This window comes from Rhinopithecus bieti, unplaced genomic scaffold (genome assembly GCF_001698545.2).
Source record: "Rhinopithecus bieti isolate Rb0 unplaced genomic scaffold, ASM169854v2 scaffold_30927, whole genome shotgun sequence".
In the NCBI taxonomy this organism is placed as follows: domain Eukaryota; kingdom Metazoa; phylum Chordata; class Mammalia; order Primates; family Cercopithecidae; genus Rhinopithecus; species Rhinopithecus bieti.
In genome coordinates, this window is record NW_016813672.1 from 1216789 (window position 1) to 1241211 (window position 24423).

Consider the following 24423-nt stretch of genomic DNA (forward strand, 5'->3'; position numbering starts at 1 on the left):
AAAAAAAAAAAAAAAAAAAAAAAAAAAAAAAAAACAATATGGAAGAACACAACTCACTCTCAAACTTGTCATTCTAGTTCAACAGCCATTTTGACCATTTAAAATCTGCTAACCCTTCAATGTATTATATATAGTTCCTACATAAATCCATACAGATTTCCAGGGTGGGAGTGGGGAGGGGGGTCTCTTTCTAATATAAATTTACTTTAGAAGCGTATTTTTAAGACTGAATAAGCATGTAGACTCTGTGGTTCCTTATACCATTTATTTCATATATAATTGAGTGAAAACAGAAATAATGTAATGTAGGTAATATAAACTTCACAACATGAAATGACTAAAATGATTCAAATAACAAACATGTCAGGTCAAAATGCAAATAGGAATTAACATAATTCATCATGTTTATTATTAAATTACAGAATACTGGCCAACATGGTGAAACCCTGTCTCTAACTCTAAAAACTACAAAAAAATTAGCTGGGTGTGGTAGCAGGCACCTGTAGTCCCAGCTACTCGGGAGGCTGAGGCAGGAGGATGGCTTGAACCTGGGAGGTGGAGGTCGCAGTGAGCTGAGATTGTGCCACTGCATTCCAGCCTGGTGACAGAGTGAGACTCCGTCTCAAGAAACAAAACAAAAACAAAACAAAACAAAATATTAAATTACAGAAAAAATAATCTCTTAGAATGCATCAGTGACAACATTTCAGTGTTACTTTCAGATTCTATGTACTATTTCTGAATTGTCCTTTCAAGATTGTGTTTGGGTATTTTAAGATACTTACAAATAGAAGTGCTTTATAAATGAGTCATAGTTCAAATCTTTTTAAAGTGAGAATTGATAGAAATCTTACATACCCGTTGCTAAAATTCATAAGAGCTAAATGGTTCCCAATGAAGTGACAGAGAATAATGTGTACTCACATCAAATACCCATGGCATGGAATCCTTTTTTGGCAGGGTATCATCTGGAAAGGACGCAAAAGGTCCAGAGAGGAATGTCTCTCACAAAATTCTTTCATCTGCCTTCCAAACGGCAATGACAGACGGTTGTACAGATAGGAGTTAAGCTGTTTTTCTTTTGTAGAGGATGCTTATTTGTTATGATCTTAACCTGGCGTCTATCAAAACAGAATGAAACCCTTAAAAGAAACCTTGGAAAAGGGTAAGGATGTAGTCTTTTTTATGCTTATGACTCCTGTCTTAAGATACTAAAATCTTTGCATTTGTTACCAGACGGTAGACATTATCATATGAAGGAAAAAAACAATAAAAATCTTTAGGGCTATCGTCATCAGTTCAATCGATCTTTTCTATTCTGCCATGAATAGCTGAGTCGATTTACATTACAGACTTTAAAAAAAATAGCTTAAATAAATACACAGTGGTACAGAGCCAACACAGAACCCTAATGAAATCTTAGTGAAACACTGTCATCACACTCACATCGCCAACTTCCATGTCCATACGCATCCCATGTGCCAAAGGTTTTAATCAAACCAGACTTCTTATCCTCTGCAAAACTCCATGAACTTTTTCACTTCCTTGCTTTGGTTTGTGCCACTTGCGAGTGCTCTCTCCTCTCACTCCCATTTCTTCTAGAAAATTGTATTTCTTAAGACCCTTCTTTTCCTTCCTCAAACAGTATTAAACTCTCTTACACTTTGAACCTAATATTTACCCATGCTATATTTTTATTTTGTATCTCTTACTCAACTTAGTTTAGCACCACGTATAAACCAACCAAGCACTGAAATATGACTCCTCAATATGATTCAACAATCGCAACTCTGTCATTGATCTCTGAAACCTCTTTGCACAATTTTGCTATTGTATAATCTGTTAAGATGCATTAAACAGTTGATCTATGTATTAGCCTGTTTTCATGCTGCTAATAAAGACGTACCCCAGACTGGGTAATTTGTAAAGGAAAGGGGTTTAATTGACTCACAGTTCCACATGGCTGGAGAGGCCTCACAATCATGGCAGAAAAGCAAGGGACGTCTTACATGGCAGGAGGCTAGAGAGCATGGGCAGGGGAACTTCCCTTTATAAAACCATCAAGTCTCGCGAGACTTATTCACTCTCTAAGAACAGCACGGGGAAAACCCATCCCCATGATTCAAACCAGGTCCCTTCCATGACATGAGAGGCTTATTAAATTTCAAGGTGAGATTTGAGTGGGGACACCAAACCAAACCATATCAATCTATGACACACAAAAAATGCTCAAAACAAACAAAAACATCAGTGGCAAGTAAATATTTCCAAAACAGATAACTACTATAAAGGATAGAGATTTGGCTAATGTTGTGCTGGGTTAGAAGGATATTGTAATCACTCATTAATTAGAGGCAAAACCATTGAGAAAACAATTGTCAGAAACGTTATTACCTGACTCCAAACAAAATGTATCAATTTATAGTTTAACTATTAAGACTTCTCAGGCCGGGTGTGGTGGCTCACGCCTGTAATCCCAGTGCTTTGGGAGGCCGAGGTGGGCAGATCACTTGAGATCAGGAGTTTGAGACCAGCCTGGCCAACATGGTGAAACCTCGATTCTACTAAAATGCAAAATTAGCCAGGCATGGTGGCGGGTGCCTGTAATCCCAGCTACTCCCGAGGCTGAGGCATGAGAATCGCCTAAACCCACGAGGCAGAGGTTGCAGTGAGCCCAGATCACACAACTGCACTTCAGCTTGGGCAATAGAGTGAGACTGAGTCTCAAAAAAANCAAACAAAAACATCAGTGGCAAGTAAATATTTCCAAAACAGATAACTACTATAAAGGATAGAGATTTGGCTAATGTTGTGCTGGGTTAGAAGGATATTGTAATCACTCATTAATTAGAGGCAAAACCATTGAGAAAACAATTGTCAGAAACGTTATTACCTGACTCCAAACAAAAATGTATCAATTTATAGTTTAACTATTAAGACTTCTCAGGCCGGGTGTGGTGGCTCACGCCTGTAATCCCAGTGCTTTGGGAGGCCGAGGTGGGCAGATCACTTGAGATCAGGAGTTTGAGACCAGCCTGGCCAACATGGTGAAACCTCGATTCTACTAAAATGCAAAATTAGCCAGGCATGGTGGCGGGTGCCTGTAATCCCAGCTACTCCCGAGGCTGAGGCATGAGAATCGCCTAAACCCACGAGGCAGAGGTTGCAGTGAGCCCAGATCACACAACTGCACTTCAGCTTGGGCAATAGAGTGAGACTGAGTCTCAAAAAAAAAAAAAAAAAAAAAAAATTAAGACTCCTCAAAAGATTATGAGCAAAAGATATCTTGGGGGTTGTGTATGTGCTCACACATGGGTAGTAACACTATCCATATAATTAGGAAATTGCTTCTAACACATTAGTGAATTTTTAATTAACACAGGTTAACCTTTTAAATAATCACACAATATTTAAAGAATGTAGCATTCTTTTATGGAAATCTGTACACATATTGAAAACTATTGCTGATGGGCAAAATCTGGCCCACCGCCTGTCTTTATATAAAATGTAAACTATGAATTGTTTTTACATTTCTTAATGTTTGGGGCAGCAGAGTGGGACAAAAGAAGAGTAGCATTTTTTTCCACATAAATATTATTTGGATTTCAAATTTTAGTATTGATAAATAGAGTTTTATCAGAACACAGGCCTTTTCATTTATTTATGTGTTGTCAGTGGCTACTTTTCACTGCCACATTGGAGTTGAGTTGAGTTGGGTTGAAAGAGGTAATTGAGTCCTAGCTCTGTCACTGACGGCTATGTGAGTTTGGGTAAATTATTTAAACTCTCCAAGTGTTTAAACTCAAGAATAATACAGGATAATAATTATATTTTCCTTTAAAGTTTTTGGAAAATTAAATATGTTAACAGACATGATAAAGTAGTTAGTGCATAATGGCAGTTGTGGCACCAAAAAGATATGCCTAAAACATAAGGATGCAGGAAAATTGAAAATAAAAAATGTCAAAAGATACACTTTTTACAAATAGGGCATGAGCCAAAAGAAAACTTCTATGTTAGTGGAAGAAAAAACGGACCTCAATACAAAAAGCATGACAAATGAGAGAGGCGTTCATTACCTAATCTAAAAATGGTTCAATTTACCTGGAAGATGTTAAAAATTCCAAAATATTTTGTATCAAAGTATATCTCATACTAAGTAAAAAATTATAGAATTAGAGTAAGAAATTGACAAATGTGACCAAGATGGGAGATTTCCTTGTACTTTTCTCAGTTAGGTCAAGCAGTCAGAAATTTAATAAAGATGCGGAATATTTGAACAAATGTAACCTCTGACATAGGTCTTGCACTGTATTTCAAACTTAATAGTGCATTATGATTATATAGAACCTTGCAGCTAAAAATCAGAAATAAATATTCTTCTAAAGCCCTATGAAATATTGTTAAAATTGAGCATGTACTCAAACGTGAAAAAAAATCCCAAAGAGTTTCAAAGGATTAATATCAGAGAACACGTTTTCTGGCCAGAATCTATTGAGTACTTCACAACAATGCATGCTACATACCTTACCAAACATGACAGAAAGAGAAGTGAAAAAAAGACATGAATAGGCCTTAGAATCATGAAAGAAATCAAAGCATTGGTTAAAAAGCTTTTACAGAGCTTATGCACAAATATTTTAAGGCGTAGTCTACTGAACTTTTGAGAAGAAACTAATTTAAACATCATGTAAACGCATCCAGAAAACAGAAAAGTATGTCATATTCTGCATCATATTCTAGAAAGTCAATATAACCTTGCTACAAAATTGTCAAGTACGTTGGGATAAATATAAATTATAGGTCACTAAGGAACAACATTCCAAGAAAAAATTATTAGCAGATAGTTCACTGTGGCAAGTGCATAGAAGTTGGATTTAAGGAGGGCAGTACTGGGGCCAAGGAGAAAAGTTGGTTGTTGTGGGAGAGTGAAGAATCCCAGAACAAGGGCAGCAGTAGTTAGAATGCAGAGGAGGAAATGCATTTAGGATATTTTTGGGTGATACACATTTGGCAGGATTAATGATTGGTTAGATATGATTACATGAAGGGAAAACATGGAGTAAAGAAGGCTCCTGTATTTCTAGCATGTGTCACCCTCTAGGATAGAAAATGAACCAAAAGAAGCAAGGAAGCAGTGAACCAAAAGAAGCATTAATTCACTCTTGAAATAATGAGTTTTGAGATACAAATGGGATATTTAACAGTTACTATGTAAATGAGTCTGGCTCAGGGGAGAGGAATGAGTTCTAAATACAGATTTTGAAGTCATTGTTATATAAGTGGAATTGAGACCATATGATTTGTTCATTCATATTTATTAAGTGTGACTGTATGGGGGCACCATTCTTGTTCAAGGAGCAAGACAAAGTCCCTATTGTGATAAATCTTAAAAGAGCCTGATGATGAAGATATAATTAAACATATAGTTAGAATAAAGTATTTGACAGAGATAATATAGATGCTATGGGAATGCACAGAAGGGGATTTAACTCACTTGAAGGTAAATGTGTGATAGAAGACTTCCAGAGGAAGTTATGCTCAGACCCAAATGGTGAATAAGAGTTACCCAAGAAAAAGGTTGAAGGAATGACATTTGCAAAGCTGTCAAGGCAAGAGAAAGAATTTAGTATTCACAAATCTTTGGAAAAACCATTTTCCCTGGATCTTGGTATTTCAGGGGAAGTGGACTATGAAAAGAGATGGAAGAAACAATCAGGAGACAGATTGTGGAGCATCTTTTAAATTTGGACTTTATATGAAGAGTAATGAGAACTCATGAAATCATTCTAATTAAGAATGTGACATATGTAGTTTGTATTGAAGAAGTTTACAGAGTCAAAGTAGCCAAGGACAGAACTCAAGTAAATGTCAGCATTTTAGGGGCAATTAGAGCAAGGGATGTCTATGAAGGAAAAAGAAAATAAGCTATCACAAATTTATATTTTGATTTGTTTTTTCATGAATTTAGCAGTAGTAATCAGAAATGCACATGAAGGTTTAAATCTCATAATATAAAATATTAACCAAACACCTTGATTCATGATCAAGGATATTAAAATGATAAATATTTATTAGTTTAAGAATAAATTAATAACATAATGATGATGGTAATAAAAGAATAATAGTTATAATTTAATATAATAATGCCAGGAACTTATAAGGACTTTATATAAAACACATAGCGACCCAGTAGATTTGATTATTAATGCTATTTTTTCAGTCTAGAAAGCTGAGATCTCATGATGTTAGGGAAATTATCCAAGGTCAAACATGTAATAAGCTGTAAAGCTCGTATTTGAATTCAGGCACTTAACATTGCGATATTATGACTGTCCTCTACTGACAACATCTGTGCTATAGAACTGAAAATTTCTATTTGATATAAAATAGAAAATTTCCATTTAACAATCAAAATATTGGCAGGTATGTCACAAGTCCAACTATAAGGAATTTATACATTGTATCTGAGAACTCTCTTCCACTGCAACAAATGGGAAGTTACTACTTTCCATAGTTCTGATACAATACCTGTTATAACATGATGAATAAATTATAAAGCATATCTGTTAAGTAAACCAGACTTTTGGCATAGATTTCATACTGTATTTCAACCTTAATTGTACATTATCAGTTGTATACATTTGTTTCTTTTTTGTAGTAAAAGGTAAAATTCATTGAAGGAACTTTTCTTGAGGCAAGGTGTTCCATCAGAGCTTTAAAAAGATCTTTTCCTCCATACCTTCAGATAAATGACATTTAAAAAATACATTGTCAGGAAATCATAATTCATTTGCAAGTTTGTTGCTTTAAGGAAGTTGTGGGTCACTGTAAACATGGAACCAGTAAGAAAACCTACACAGCCTTATTTTCATATAGGAAAATTGCTAAACTATTATAACCATGTGTCATCAGTCTAAAGATTTTTTTTTTATTATTATACTTTAAGTTCTAGGGTACATGTGCATAATGTGCAGGTTTGTTACATATATATACTTGTGCCATGTTGGTGTGCTGCACCCATCAACTAGTCAGCACCCATCAACTCGTCATTTACATCAGGTATAACTCCCAATGCAATCCCTCCTCCCTCCCTCCTCCCCATGATAGGCCCCGATGTGTGATGTTCCCCTTCCCGAGTCCAAGTGATCTCATTGTTCAGTTCCCATGTTCGAGGACTAAGGAAAGAGAACATGTTCCTTAAAAATCTTTAGAGAAGACAAAACAGTCTAAAGATTTTTAAGGAACATGTTCTTTTTCCTTAGTCCTCGAACATGGTTGACTAACTCAACTGAAAATTTCTGCATATACTCAGGGCTCTATAAACGCAAAAAAAAAATTAAGCGATGGGGGTCTCCCTCTGTCACCCAGGCTGAAATGCAGTGGTCTAATCATAGCTCATTGCAGCCTTGAACTCCTGGGTTAAGAGATCCTCCCACCTCAGCCTCCAGAGTATCTAGGACTACAGGTGCACACCACCATGTTCAGCTGGTTTTTATATTGTTTGTAGAGACAGTCTTGCTATGTTGTCCAGGTTAGTCCTAAACTGCTGGCCTTGAGTGATCCTCCCACTTTGTCCTCCTAAAGTATCAGAATTACATGCGAGAGCCACCAGACCCAGCCAAAAAATTTCAAAAATTTCATTAAAACAATCACCATGGGAAAAAATCAGAGCTTTTGGACTTCTATACTCTTATTTTGTAATCTGTTTGTTGGAATTTTGAATTTCCATGGAGTAGGGCACCATCACCTTTCCAGTGAGCAGGGCCTCCAGAGGTCTTATTCAGATCTGCTCTCACCTCATATTCAGTGCCTGAATACTGACAATGGGAAGGAATCAGGAAAGGAAGAACAGCACCCAGTTGATGTGTCAGTCAACAGTGTGTGTCCAGAACCTAGTAAGTGATGACAACGAAACTGACCCATATAAATATTCATGGAGGACTGCATATTTATGTCCCTGCCATCCCATTCAGGCCTCTTTAACCCTTCGAATGAACTGCTGGCACCTGGAAACCCTCTGCAGGCTTCTGTATTTCATCTCTACGATTTCTCCATTCTGTCAACCCACTGTTTATTTTGCTGCTAGTTGCTCTGCTCTCTTCTTCATTTGACTACCCTTGTTTTAGTTTCATCTCAATATTATTTGCTCAGCACCCCTGTTCCGATTCATTCACCTTGTTAGATTTCAGTACTCCTTCAGGATGACTTCCAGCATCTGTCCTCAAATCCTTCACTCTGTAACTAGGGACAGTGGGAGGTGAGGGGTAGGCACTCCCTTTGCCTCTTCTCACCAAGGAAAAGGAGCCGGACACATAACCCTCTTTATAAAGACAGCCATTTATGTGCCTTTATCCCATTCACTCACCCCTTAGTTCATTTCTCCACTTTCTAATCCTAAGTAGTAACAGCCCGTGGAATCTGGGTTAATGAAGGCAAGTAATAAGTGTTGCGGTGACTCCAAAGGAGATGCTCTGAAGAGAGTTGAACTCCCTTGCCTAATTCTGATTGTTATTTCTCCCTCAGTTACAAGTGAGAATCTTCATAGGAAGCTCAATTGTTATTTTTATACTTGTATCTCCTTTTGCTCTCCCACTGGCCTGGCTCCAGCAGGAAGGCAGGAATGTATGCTCCAAAGACGCTGTTAGCTGTTCTCCTTCTCCTGCTGGAGTGGATGATCCTCATACTTGGTAGTTGGCAACAGGTAAATACTGACTGTCAGTCTGGCTATAAATGTAATAAGAGTTTGTAAGCAAGTATATCTGGATGACTGCTAAAAATTATTCTAAATCCTGATGAGACTTTTTTCCAGAGTCTTCATAAACGATTTACAAAAAGGAAACTCCTCTTCATCCCAGTGACAGTTTTAGACTTGAAGTTTTGTTTTGTTTTGTGTTTTTTTGGGGGCGGGGGGCATTTGTTAGGAAATACGTTTTTTCCCTGAGTTGTTAAAATGGGGTTTAGTACTGTCAAATATTAAAGATAAATCTCTTCTTGGGATCATATGAGCTTGGAACCTGACAGATTCTTACTTTTTCTAAAGTTGTATGTAAACTAACTCTTTTGCTATTCTAGTTTTGCTTTTAACAAGAAAAAATGAACCATGGGAATTTTAAGAAGTAAAATCAGTGGTAGATTTGTGTTGGTGGAATGTGGTAATTAGGAATCAGAGATGGGGAGAAATTAGGAAAAGAATGGTGCTTGTGATCTGCAGTCCAGACACCGAACATTTTTCTGTGGATGGCTCCCAATCCACTTGACAGGTATACAGTTACCCCTGACCTTCCCGATTCTACCTCTATCTGAAAGACATTTTTAAAAAGCAGTTGGTATCTGTAATTTTAATTCGTTGTGAACTGATGTCAATATGCTGTATTCCTTGGAGATAACTGCTTTGTCATCCTCCTATATTACTTATGAATTAGGGTTTAAGGGTTTTGAGGCATCTTATTAGTCTCCAGAGAAACAGAAGCAATAGAATATATACAGATACATACAGAGAGATTTATTATAAGAAATTGGCTCATGCAGTTATGGAGACTGAGAAATCCAATAATCAGTAGGATCAGTAGAACCAGTGGTGAAGTTTTATTCTAAGCCTGAAAGCCTAAGAACCAGAGGAGCCAATGACATAAGTCTTAGTCCCTAAGTCCTAAGGACTGAAATTCAGAGGATGGATGGCATAGGTACCAGTCCGAGTCCAGAGGCCTGATAACCAAGAGCACCAATGTCCAAGGGCAGAAGATGAAAGATCCAGCTCAAGCACAGAGGACAAATTTACCCTTCCACCGAATTTTTGTTCTGTTTAGGCCTTCAATGGATTGGCTCATGCCCACCTTCACTAGTAAGAACTATCTACTCTACTCAGTCTACCACTTCAAGTATTGAGCGCTGCTGGAGGCAGCCTCACAGATACATTCAGAAATAATGTTTTGCTAGCTACCTAGGCATCCCTTAGCTCAGTCAAGTTGAAACATAAAATTAACTATCGCAGCATCCATATCTGGTAAAAGAGAAGGACAGACGTTCCCAGTAAGCCTGAAATCATCTTGCCTAGCTACTCATTACGCCAGGTTCCTAAGGAAGGAGGAGAAAATGGGAAAGAATAAAAGAATATTTCTTATAGTAATGCAATAACAAAATGGAGGAGAAGAGTATTGGAGTCGAGAACCCAAAAGGAAAATAGGAGAGTTCCCTGGAGTGATTTATAGAGACTTATTTTGGAGGGAATAAAAGGTATGTCATTTAAAGGAGTTTCATGCCTCTTACTCGTCATTTGCTCCTTTTCTGTTACCTGAATCTCAACTTTTTTTTTTTTTGCAAGAGGATTAAAGGCAGTTTAAAAATAAAAAAAAGTAGAAATAAAATAATAAGATCTATCTCTCCTCCTGCATAAACATACTACTCTTTCCATCCCCTCATCACCTCTTGCATTGGCTTTAGCAAGCAATAGCAGCATATGCATATTATACCACCCAGGACATTGTTTCCCAGGTTTCTGAAAATATGTTATGCAATATGTAGAATATACTTTTGTAAAAAAAAAAAAATGCTAACAAGAAACAAAACAGACCAAAGGGAACGAGCCAAAGGAAAATTTTCTGCTCTATGCTTTGCCAAATACATCTCTCCTAGGAACAATTTACATAATATTACAAAATTTATTGAGATGTTGGATACAAGATATTTAGGAACCTCTAAAATAATACCACAAACTTCCATAGCAGTAATGTGAGCAAAACATTGAGCATTAAGCATTAAAGAGAGTCAGGATTATGTAAAACGAGGTCATTGTCAGCCATTGCAGAATCTGGACGTGAGATCAAAATTGCTGGCCCTCGTAACAGCTTTGAAAAATACCAGCAACGATCACTAGAAATTTAAAAAATGTTAGTATTCTGCTCATATCTCCCTCAATCGTAAATTCACCTTGTTACCTGGGGTGTTAGGAATGGCCATAAACCCATCATAAACATTTGAAAATCTGGACAATACACACAGGTAAAAAGTGTACTCCTTTATTTCAAATGAGAAAATAACCATTGCTTATATTAAACATATTTAAATTGATATCTTTTCCGCTCAAGGAATTGACATCATATTAATTTGGCTTGAAAAAAAGTAAAGGTTTTCTATTACCAGAAAACTGATTTTAAAATATTTTCTATATATTTTGTTTAATTAGGTCTAAATCAAAACTGTTATCTTTCAGCCTGCTCAACATTTTTTTTTTGTGATAAGAAAATTGCATTTAATTCAAGTAATACCTATCCCAGTCAGTTTTTCATTTTGGCTGTTCTGTTAGCTATTTGATCTATTAAAATATGACACCATTAATAAAAAATGAATTACATCATTAGTTATTAAGGCCTTAAAATTGTTTGATACCTATTGTCAAGCACTTCACTAGATTAATTCATTAATTCAATTAATATCCATAGCAAGCCTCTCAGGGGTTACTATGCTAGACAAAACAAGGTGTAAATGTAAGAAAAAACAGTGATTACTAGAGAAACACAATTCTGGGGAAGAAAAGATATGTAAACGTATACACAATACCATGTGAAAATTATTAGCAAAAGTGTTATGCGCTGAGTGCTCACTAAGTTCTTTTCTTCTGTAGTAAATTATGAGTCAATAAGAGATTTAAAAATTTCACTCATAGTGAAATGTATTATTTCATATGAGTTCACTGGTTAGATGTGTTATGTTGCCTGGTATGGTAGTCATGAGCCAAATGTGGCTATTTAAATTTAAATTTTTTAAAATTAAATAAAACTGAAAATCCAGTGTCTTAGTTGTATGTCACATTTTAGACCTGCAATAGCTTCAAGTGGTAGAGATAATCACACTTGATAACTCAGATTACAGAACAATTCCATCATCACAGAAAGTTCTCTTGGCCAGTATGAGTATGGTGGGACTAGTTTACTTATCAACTCAAAGATCTTGTTAAAGTTTGTAGTTAAGCGATTTTTCTAATTGTTTTTCCCGAAAGAGGCAATGATCTTTTTGGAAAGCAGTTGTGTTCCAAATTAAGATTTTAAAATATTAAGCTATATGTCAAAAGCAAGTTTCTGGTTGTTAAATAGAGTGTTGTGTGCTATTTCCTAATGAAGTCATAGCACCGAACTTCATTCATTTTCATTACTGTCTTGCTCATCATTGAATTCTCAGTACCTACTAAAGTGTCCAATACAGACAAATTGAAAAATAAATATTTATTGAAGGTTGAATGAATAAATTAATAAATAAATGAACAAATGCTTTTTTTTTCTCCTTTGAGAGGTAGTCAAATGAAAAGAAGTAGGTTTTCCTGCTGATAAGATCAGGTATGCCATGTACTATCTTTCTGTTGCTGTTCACCATTTCCAGGTAGGGAATAGAATATTTGAATTAAAAAATAGAAGGAAATATTAAAGATAATTTGAAAAGATCTTAAAGATAATGCAGTTAATGTTTTTTAAAAGCAGATACAGCCAAAAGTACAACATAGGCAAGTTCATACAGCTAATTAGTAGCAGATCACAGGACTTCTATCATAGCATACACTTGGATTTTGTATATTACTTTTAAAATATTTTGATTTTAATATTGATGTGTATAATTATTTGAAGTCTTTTTTTCTCTTTATGATGTGAAAATGTGAATTACTCTGGGCTGACTATGTTTATCATGAGTTAATCATCCGTTCATACCTCAGTTGGTGAGAGTGATACATAATTATAAGCACAGTATCGAAGGGGAAATAAATAGAGTTTATAATCTTAAACTTACAAAATGAGCACGACAATTTCTAAGGGAGAAAAAATTTTCCTTCTGCCTTGAGAGTACTCAATTAAGATCAAGAATGTTGGGAAACATGATGTATCATGGCAAGGAAAACCATCTGAATATCAAGAAACAGTCATTTTCCTGATGTGTTATTTTTTGTTCAGGCAATTACTTCTTGAAATAAAGATGTCTGTTTTGAAGTTGAGTTGGGTAATTACTATAGGAGAAAATGCTAAGAACTAGTTATTCATTCTGAGGCAACAATTGAAGAGAACTAAGAAATTCTAGAAGTTGTGTCAATTGGGTAGAAGCAGAACAGTTAAATTCTAGGATGACTGTATGCAAAAAGTAGGCTTTGGGCAGAAAGCCAGTAAGTAGGTTAAAGGCTTATAAGACAACACTATTAGAAGAAGTCATGGCTGTACCATGATGAGTTTAAGACTCTACAGGCCGAAAGTTAATGAGACAAAGAGTCTTTAAATAACCACATATATGCCTGCTTATAGTAGAGAGATGTCATGGTAGGAGGTAATGGGAATGACTCAAGGTTGGAGCATCTGACTTGCTATGCATGAGGAAGGACCTTGGAAAGTATAAATGGATAGAAAAGTGAAGTGCCAACTTAATCCCTGTTCTGTGTCCCCACCAATGCATGAATTATACCTATAACCCTCTCCTTGCCAGAGATGGATTTCTACAGGGAGATAAGGAAAAAGTGAGACACAGGTTCCACTGGTATTTCCATGAGAACAAGTTGTAAAATAAGCATCTTCTGCCCAAGGTGGAGAACTAGGATATGTCATAATGAACCACAGGTAGCAACATTTCATCTATACCCTGATATATATTTATTGACATTATGATTCAATTTTCAGTGTCCTGTTGCTCAAGGAGTTTTCCAACAGTTAGAAATGAACAGAGGGACATTTTTTTCTAATATGTCATTCATCCCCTAGGATGCTTTAGATTGTTAACCAATAACAAATAATAGTAGGCAATATAAGTAGATTCCCATATTTCCAAACGAGAATTAAAGTATGCTGCAACCTTAGAGAAGATGTGATGATGACATTAAATTTGCTGAGCTTGTTTCTGTAAGGGAAATTTACCAAGAATACCAATAGAAATGATGTACCAGAAACACTATGGGTATGACATCTTAAATGACACTGTTTGCATCTAATTAAAAATGTAAATTTTAGTAATGAAGATGAATTCTTTTAATGGGTTTTCATCTTTGAATATAGGAGATTATACTTTGGATTCTGGAAGGTGGATTATGTCTTCAAAAGTTTGAAAAAAATATTTTGAAAAGATTTAAGAATATTTATTATCCTTACTCATTTCGTAGATAGAAAAAGCTATTTATTACCCTTACTCATTTCATACATAGAATTCCATTCAAGAATATTCTTAAAATGCTGCCTGTTACAACCTTTGTTTTAACTGCTTATCTTTTCATAACTCTTAAACCTCAAGGAAAAAAGGACTGAAGACAGAACCCACAGATGATCCCCTAATGCTTATTTTTAAATATAATATATTGATATGATTCTAGTCACTAAATAAAAAACATGAAAACATAAAAATAAAAAACAAGAACTGCAAAACATGCATGGGCACTCCTTAAGTTGTTCCTCCAGCTGAAAAATAAAGCTATATCAATCACTGAACAAAATGTATGGATTGTTAATAATGCAATATGTGAATTATTTACCTTGTCTCTCCCACACACAGGTGACATGGGATCACTTATTAATCTTTCAAAACTGGTAAAGTGAAAGGTTGCCAGCAAGCAGAAGTCTTGTTGCCAAACCTCTATCATCATTGTCATGGCCCTTCAATTACTCGCTTAGAGTTTTGTATATCAAACTCAACATTATGGATCAATTATTTTAATATGTTCCAAAACATTAAGTCATTTGCCTTTGAAGTAAAGTAACATATTTATGTTATCACTGAACCTGAAATATCACAGAAAAAATTTTAAAAGTAGTTATTATGATATATGTATTTGGTCCTCCTCTGTTTCCTGACTTACCATTACTAAAATCCCTGGAATTTCTAGGGACAGAAGATTGTCTTTAGTATGCTAATAAGATAACTGGTGGTTGGGGGTTCTTAGATAGCTCCAAGATGGGAGCTTGTTACCAAAAGACAAAGGCAGGATCAGAGTGTTGGGAATTTTAGTCCCATACACCAACCTCTGGAGAGAAAGAGGGACATGAAAGTTTAAGTTGGTCAATGGCCAATGATGTAATCAATTATGCCTACATAATGTAGCTTTCATAAAAACCCAAAGGACAGAGGTAGGAGGGCTTCCAGATAGCTGAACATGAGGAAATTCCTGGAGGGTGGCTCACCTGGGAAGGGCATGGGAGCCCCACACTCCTTTCCCCACACCTCTCTCCATCCATTTATTCTGTTTGTCTGTTCATCTGTATCCTCTGTAATATCCTTTATATGAAGGAGGAAATGAAAGTTAAAGTGTTTTTCCTGAGCACTGAGATGCTCTTGCAAATCAATCAAACCCAAGGAGAAGGGTCACGGGAACCCCAAGTTATAGCTGGTTGGCTTCCGAAGTGAAGTTCAGTCTTGTGGGGGACTGAGCCTTCAACCTGTAGGATCTGATGTCAAATAACTCCAGGTAGATAATGTCAGGATTGAATGGAAGTAGATATGTGCTCCGGAGGGTCACTTAGCGGGCGTATGGGAATAACCTCCACACATGTTGGTGACCAGAGGTCACAGAATTGTTTTTGTTGATTGTTGTGTGAGAGCAGGAAAAGCACTTTGGTTTGTTTTTCTTATTCACATAGTTAACTTCAATGAAGTTACAGAGCATGGCTTGCTAATGAGTAACCTTGTGAATCTGAAACTCGTTTAATTAGAAATTTTTCCCCAGAGTCAAGATAAAAATACACATCAACCATTTTCTGATTTTAGCAATGTTAGAGATCAAAACAATTTGCTAAAAAGCCAAAGTCATATAAGGCCATTTCACATTGAAAAGTAGAGTTTTGCTGATATAGATGAAGAAACTGGACTTACCCCTATCTGTGTCATACAGGAAGACAAAACAGTTCCATTCGTAGTGATCCAGTAGACTCAAGAGTGCTCCTCGTAACGAAGGTCTTAGTTGCAGCACGAACTGGCTCTCCCCCTCAGTAGGGAAACTTGGTGTGATGAGGGAGATATGTAAGGCGCTGCAGAATGAGGTCAAGGTATGTACTGACCTCTTATCATAGAGTCCAAAAATGGCAAATACTCCTCTAGAATACTGGGAACAGACTGAAACAAGAGGAAGAAAACACCACAAACTATTAGCACACTCAAATTGTTGACTTTAAAGTCTACATTCTAGAAAATTAAAAAAAATAAAAATTACTGAATCATTGGATCTGTCAGGAATATAAGATAAAGAGTAAAAGTGAAGTGTAGAATTAATTGCACAATCAATGAATTCTTGAGCTTGTTCTCAAAGCCTTACATTGAGTGAAGCTGATCCGAATTAAAATTCTGCATTAAGAAGACAATTGGATTAAAGGGAAATTTGACTAAAATAAAAAAAATATGGCCTCCCATAATAATGTGACAAATCCTATGCTAGAGAACTTTAGGTGTGACAAATCCAAAATTATTTTCTGCATTTTTTTATTACATGCAAACATATAATAATATACATTTGAAATTTTTGAGTATTAATTGAAGGAACATTTATAATACCTTTTGCCCTCCTGCGTAAACTGTAAGTACATATTTTCTATTCTTGAATTGGATTATAGTTTTCACTCTGCCTAAATTGTTACTTTTTGTTTGCTTGCTGTGGCAATTTCATTTTAATCACAGTCTTAGAGTCTCCTCGAATCATGTTTGAAAACAGACGTTAGGCTGCTAGAAAGTCATTCTTGGCATGTCTGAGAGGCTTAGTGAATTGGGGCCAGCTGCACACGTTCTAGGCAGACCAAAAAGTAAAGATAAACCAATTCCAAAACCCAACAGAAGCAAGCCAAATAAAGTAAGAGGACCCCAGGGAAACAGGTACATAGCCTCATCTTGCCTTTCTTAGTCCATGCTCCCAGTTGCTACAAAAACTGTGAGGCAACATCTAAATAGAAAAAGATTCTTCTCAAAATTCTTTTCCAATCATATTTTATTACTCTTTTAACAGAACTGATTTCTGGTCCAAATTGGTGTGACTTTTTCCAATTTATATTTTAAGGGACAGAAATCTGCAAAGGAGATAGCATAAAGAAAGTATATTTGAATTCCAAATTCTTATAGTTTATCATGTATGGCTAACAGGCCTATTTCTTCTTGGCTTATGTAGCTAGCTTAAGAAGTGTTTAGGTCTATACAATTTTCATGTTTTCTGATTTTAGTTACTAATCTTACTTGCATTAGCTGTGAATACATAATATGGCAAGAATTAAATGAGATTATGTAAAAGTGCTATGCTATGAGAACATAGGATGTGATTAATAAGTGGCAGATTTTAACATAGATTTTCTATATGCACTTGTGTAGTTGAATAGTTTTACTTTTTAATAAGAGAATAAAAGGTTTAGTAAATGAAATACTACAGTTGATTCAAAACCAAGAAAGGAGGTATTCAGATTCTAAACAGAAATACCATTTATTTTGATAGATATTATATTAAGGTTTATAAAGAAATTCTATCAAAGAAGAACCATCAACTAATTCTATGCTCACCAAGGAACTAGAATTTGATCCTCTGAGAAGACTGACCAACATGGCAGGCTTGTTCTGACAGTGTGACTGGCTATAGTTTTCTTGCAAGATATAAGGAAGATTCTAATTTAACTTTCAGGCATCTTAAGTTTAACTTAATGCAATGCTTATAACTTAAGTGATTTAATAAATCAAGTTGCTGCATTAGACCCTAATCTGTAAATGTTCCACCAAGGCTTTGGATGCAAGTATGTAAGTGGTCCACATTTAACACCAGTAGAACCTGGAATTACTTGGCTCCTTCATGTTTTCCTATTTTTTTGTTCTACTGGTTTTCTTGCAAACTGAGGGCCAACTCTCAAGCTTTACATGATAAATAATATGGTTCGATTAATTTTTATTTTACTCTACTGAAATAAGTAAATTGAAGAGCTGTAGAATTCAAATCTGAGATCCTGGCTTTTAGTTTGGTGCTGAAACTATACACAAATGTTAATACTTGTTCTAGAAAATATAAACAAACAAGATTTAGAAGTCATGTACTTTAACTTATGCATATAATGAATATTTACATAATCTTTTAAAGTATGCCACTTGAAAACCATACGATTTTCAAGCTTTGGCTTCTAAATTGTGTTTTTCTAGGAACCCCATAAGTTCCCTCGAAGTACTCATGTAGCTTTGTATGAAGACTTTTGCTGAGAAAGCATTGGGTGGGCAGTGCTGGACTCCTTTTCTTGGTATCCCTCCCTTCCACCCTCACAAAAATCCAAGAGCACTTCTGCTTTCATCTATTTTAAATATTGAACACCTGACTGTATAAAATTTTATGTCCAAAGTGTACCACACTGCTAAAGTTCAAAAGCAACAATTGTGCTATACATAAAATCCATCCACTCTTTATTCCTATTATATTGTTTTCATTGTAATCATTATGGCTTTTCACTATTCTGGTACTCACTATACTATTTAATATTTTAATTTATTATGCTGGACCTCAACAAACAATATTTTCTGATATTTTATTGTCTTCTATCTGCATTCATTCATTTGCATCATCATACATATCTATTTATTCTCCTTTTCATAGTTGTCTGTCATTCTTCCTCTATTCATATATACTTACTTTGAAACTATAGTCTCAGGCTGATAAATTTGCTTCTGATGTATTCTGTCACTTGCATTTTACATTCCCTTTGCAAATTTATAGCTGTAGTCTTATTCTTTTAAACATTTATTTTTTCCTATTTTATCTAGATCATAGGCTTGGCAAGTGAGCGTTATTGGGTTTTGTGTGTATGAGGATAGATTGTCAGTCAAATATTCAATGTTATTATGTTGGTATGCTAACTTGGATAGTATTTTATTTGGCCCAATGATTCAAATTTTAAAATATAGTTCTTTCCATATATACTATTATAATCTAGCTTTGAAAACACTCTTGAATCAAAATTTTGCTTGGCTGAATCTTATGACATCTATTTGTTGCCTAGCATACAAATAATTATTCAAACAATAAAACTTCTTAGATTATATAAATAAACTCAAATGTAAATTAATGAAAGTAAACTAAGCTGAATTGAATGTGTTCAGAATACATAAAATGGAAAAATGTAAATTTTTGTGTTTTCATAAAATGGCAAAATAAATGAGAATTAATGCTTAGCCACTAAATACATGCAATGATATTAGGTTGATCTATATTTTAAGATATAAACACTAATCAGAATAAGGCTTACAATGAAATAAGTTATAATTTTAAGTGCACATTCTGTGTTCTGTTTCACTAACAAGATCACTTGGATTATGTATTATATAAATGAAGACATAAACACATGATACTACTCCATTTTTTACCTGACTGTGTCAACTAAATATGTCTTCTCATCAGTTTCATTCCCACTTTCATTCCAGATGCCACCTTCCAGATGCCAAGCTAAGTCAAATGATTATATAATTTGTTATGATTTGTAGTTCTATATCACATACAAATCAAAAGACATGGCCTTAGCTCAGTGTTTCTCAAGTTATGGGACATAATCCAAGAGATGTGCTGAATTGTACTGACCATTGCAGCATGCTGAGGAAGAGCACAGTTCTTTCTTCCATCTATGACCCTTTTCTTTCTCCTGTATCTTCAGTTTTCCACCTCTTAAGAAGTTCCTCTAACTGCTTTTAAACAAGCTCAAGTCTTTTCTTTTATAAAGCAAAGAACTTTCCTGACCTCATGCTTCCTATCTCTCTACTCTTTCACAGCCATATAGTTGAAGGAGTCTTCTGCTCACACTCTTTTCAATTCATCTGGCTTCCACATTTTCCAACCACCAAAACTAGTCTCTTCAATTTTGCTAGCAACCAACTTACATCCTAAATCTTAGAGTTTAGCTTTTATCTTACTGGAATTCCCTGGTATGCTTGACACATTTGGACACTTCTTTCAGATGCTTCTTTGCCTTGCATTCCTAACACCACAACTATGCTCTCTCTCTCTGCTCTCTCTGGGCATTTTAATGTCTTTGAACACTTCTTACTCTGCTCCTTTAAAGTTGATGTACCTTAAAATTCTCTCTCGATCTGCCTTTTCATTCTAAACATATTTCCTAAGTGAAATCATCCAGTTCTGTGGCTTTAGTTACCATCTATGTTCTCATGATCTCCCAAACTGTACCACCCACTTCAAATCTTTCTCTTGAACTCCAGATTCATGTACCTAATTGTCTTTTGCCTCTTTTGTGCCTCAGTGAATTTTCTGAGAAATGATTGCAATGGTTTTCTTCCTTTTTCACATTATCTTCTAGAACTTTGCTACTTCCCCATTCAGAATGGAGTCTTTCCTCTCACTTGAACCTGGGTTGACCTTTGAGACTGCCTTGACTATTAAAGTATCACAAAAGTGATTCTAGGGGCTGGGCACGGTGGCTCACACCTGTAATTCCAGCACTTTGGGAAGCCAAGGTGGGCAGATCACGAAGTCAGGAGATTGAGACCATTCTGGCCAACATGGTGCAACCGCATCTCTACTAAAAATACAAAGATAAAAAATAAAATAAAATAACTGGGCATGGTGGCACGTGCCTGTAATCCCAGCTACTCAGGAGGCTGAGGCAGGAGAATCATTGCTTGAACCCAGGAGGTGGAGGTTGCAGTGAGCCAAGATCATGCCACTGCATTCCAGCCTGGGCAACAAGAGTGAAACTCTGTCACACACAAAAAAAAAAAAAAAAAAAAAAAGATCATAAAATGATTCTATGTGACTTTTGAGGACACCATTCTCATTCTCTGGGGTATACAAACTTTTACTCCTCCACTATGCTGTGAGGAAGCCCAGGTGACATAATGAGACCCACATAGAAAGGAACCAATACCTCAGCCATAACTAAGTTCCAAGCTGACTGCCAGAACAAAGTTAACAGCACTAGGAATAAATAATCTTAGAAATGCCCTCGGTTAAACTGCCCCAGTCGATGCTGTATGAAGTAGAGATTAAGCCTTGCCCCAAATGTGACATCATGGGCAGAAGAAATCACTGTTATTTTAAGCCGTGCAGTTTGAGATGGTTTGTTATGCAATAATAACTGACAAGTAAAATATATATTACTTAGGAGTACTAAGTAGTGTGCCTATCCATAGTAAGCACTTAATAAATATTATATAGACGTGTATATTAATAAATATTGTTTGAGGTATGTGCCAAAATTTATTTTTTTCATTTCTTAATATTGAGCATTTTGGTTGAGCTTAATATTGAGCATTTTGACTGTTTTTAATTTTTGGCAGTGATAACATGCTCTTATGATAACCATTTTCATGTATATCTGGTTATTCATTAGGATATATTGTTAGAAGTGAAATTATAAAATAAGGAGTATGAATCTTTTTGGTTTTGATCAATATCACTAAATTTCTCTCCACAAGTTTATACTAATACACATCTCTCCCAATAGTAAACCATCTACTGGGTTTGTCAAATTTTCTTAATTTTCTATATTCTATATTTATTCTTTCAGTTGTTGCTCTTGTTTTATATTGATACTTGACATAAAATTCTGATTTTAGTAAATATCTCCATACTCCATCTGAATAATACACGGACATTTAAGCATTTTAACCTTAGACATTGCCCTCCTGTCATACGTGTTACTGTTGTACAGTATTATAGTTCCACATGTGTTTAGTCATCTTAAACATTTCATTCCCTCTATCATATATTTCTATTGCCTAAAATCCTTAGTAATTTAATACTATTTTGTGTGTATTCTAATTTGTATTTTAAGTGGATTGTCAACTTTTTTTTTTGTAATTTTGAATCATGAACTAATTTTCAGCAAAGCTCTATTTGTGAGAATTTAAGAAGGCTCTTTTGAAGAAGTATTTCTCCAGAGTGTTTTTGCATTTACTTATCCCACTTATTTCAATATGTGTTTGTAAATGATGTGCCTGTGTTTGTGTGTGTACATGTGTCTGTGAATTTCTTCATTTATGAGTTCCTAGAAATTGCAGATAGTACAAATTTGAACAGAAAGTTCACATGAAAGCAGAGAAATACATCAAAATTCTCATGGAATTATGTTATTTTTTATGCAGAACTCAAGGGAAGCCAGGATGTTTCTAGGATTACTGTTTGAGTCAGGGAACAGATTTTTTTTCCCTATGTCTACTTTCTCACTGATGCTGTAGCCTTTACAAATCCTTGTTTGTATGGTGATCTCATTTCCAGCTTTTTGCCAATTGTTAGTTCAATGCCTTGAGAATCATTTTCCCATGTAAACCTCCCCAAGGGAAGCTTCAGTACCTGCTCCTGTTGTCGAAATTTTTTCTGTTTCTTCGTTCTGTCCCTTTGATATTTTATTTACTTTCCTGTAGACTCACTATACATTTGAAAAAATTAACAATTATAAAAACCTAATCTTTCTAATTGTTCTTAATAATTATGCTGATGTTATAGAATCCATAATCTATGGAACTGGAGCTCTTTGCTCCCTTTGTTTGTAAGATTCTGTGATCTAAGGTCAGAATTTTATCCAATTTTATGTTTGGCACAACCCTTAAAATATTTAACTTTTCTATGACTTGTCAATCCTGATAGTGCAGAAATTTCATTTTCCGCAAACTTTCCCTGATTCCTTTAAACTGAATTAACAACTTTTCCTCTTTTTTGCCATAATACTCTGTGCACTTCTAAAAAAAAGACCTGAATTTTCATAACAGTATTTGTTGTAATTATTTTTGATGTTATCTATCTCTAACAATAGCCATGGTTTTCTTGAGATTCTTATCTTACCTTCCCAAGGGCTATATTTTCTGAATGAACAAGTAAATTTAAAAAATCACAATAGTATTTTTAGGAATAGTATCATTTTATATGATCTCATATATTATAATCATCTCAGAATATTTATTACTTCATAACTAGGATACTGTAATAATATTGTAATACAATTACTTGTCTTTTTCCTACCTACTAAACACACGCACACATGCATGGAAACACGTATATATATATGTATATATATATACATACATATATATATACACACACACAATTATTATTAGACATAAATGTTTATGAAAATATTATAGTTATAGCAATAATTGTTGGGTAGTATTAAAAAATCTCGACTAATATTGGAAGAGGGAAATGTATTAATTTTAGTTACGGAAATAGGATGTGTTGAGTCAGTAAATTCACAGGAAAAAGAATAGTCAGCAGAACATTGAGGAGAAGCAGGCAAGCTGAAATAGAGGAGGCTATAAAATGTTTACATTCTTAAGCACATCAGTGAGATAAGCTAAGAACAAGGTTAAAACCAGGCCAAGCAAGACAAAAGTCTTAATATAGACTGAACTCCGCAAGTCCCATTCCTGACTGCCTTGATTATGAAAGTCCTCTTCATATTAGTGATATTTTACTAATACGAATAATGTAAATGGTAACTAGAACAACATACGAACTAGATAGAAACTATATTTTACAGATAAAACTAAGAAGGCATTTGAGAAAACTTTGTACAACAGATAGAGGTAAACTTATGAGGATTGTGAATTAATGGCATTGTCCTGGGTATGTTGGCTTAGAACTGCATTTCTGTATTTCTTCTTCTTCTGGACTAGTCGGTGTAGATATGGTAGATGTTTTGTGTTTTTCTACCACTTTACCTCTTCTACAAAGTGACCATTACTACATGGATGGAAACTCAAGAACTAAACACATTCTCCTGCTCCAATTCGGCAAACTGGCTCAAGTTGATAGCATTGTAAAAGCCTGCTGCCTTGAGTAATAATCTTGCTAGCCCTTGTTGCTACCAAGAAGGGTTAGGATAGGTAGACAGAAGATTTAAAAACAAACAATGATACAAACAAACATATTACTTTACATAGATGTTTCATAAAGAACTTTATAAAGTACTTTAACATATATAAACTCATTTATTGCTATCATTATCATTATTTTATTGTTACTATTTTTCACATTTTGGAAAAAAGTGTTAGTTATTAGCACAGGAAAAGAGAGATTATAGAACCTTATCTAACACTTCAAAAGTCTGTCTTCAGAGTTTCTATTTTCTTCTTATTTAGTCAACTAGATTAGAGCATAGGACTTAAAATGTTTTTCATGTATTAAAAGGTTTACTTATTCCCTTTTTGAAATGTACTGTATCCATACAAACAGAAACATGATTGGAATCTGCAGCTGGAAAATGTCATTATGAAGGAACCAATAAAAACTAGAAGCACTATAAGAAAGCTGGCCCTAAATTAACAGTGTAACACATAACATGTGGTTACACTGGGCCTGGGAAATGGGAAGAAAGCAGAACAGAAAAGGAAAAGCTACTAAAACTCTTTGGCTTGTCTTTAATATTATCCAATTCGTATGTGATGTATAAGGTGCATTTATCTAAGTGTCATCATTTTCTGAGCTAAGGTAACAGAAGCTAAAGGTTTTTATAGTACATC

The 24423-nt window shown here is 35.0% G+C and overlaps 1 protein-coding gene across 4 annotated transcripts in view; it reads right to left on the reverse strand.

Annotated features, from left to right (window-relative positions):
- Positions 1-24423, reverse strand: part of GRIA4 (glutamate ionotropic receptor AMPA type subunit 4) — a 399983-nt gene that overhangs the window by 228107 nt on the left and 147453 nt on the right. For all 4 annotated transcript variants that reach the window (XM_017848864.1, XM_017848866.1, XM_017848865.1 and 1 more), the window contains exon 4: positions 15826-16065. In XM_017848864.1, the coding sequence (XP_017704353.1) occupies positions 15826-16065 (240 nt within the window). The remainder of the gene's footprint in view (positions 1-15825; positions 16066-24423) is intronic.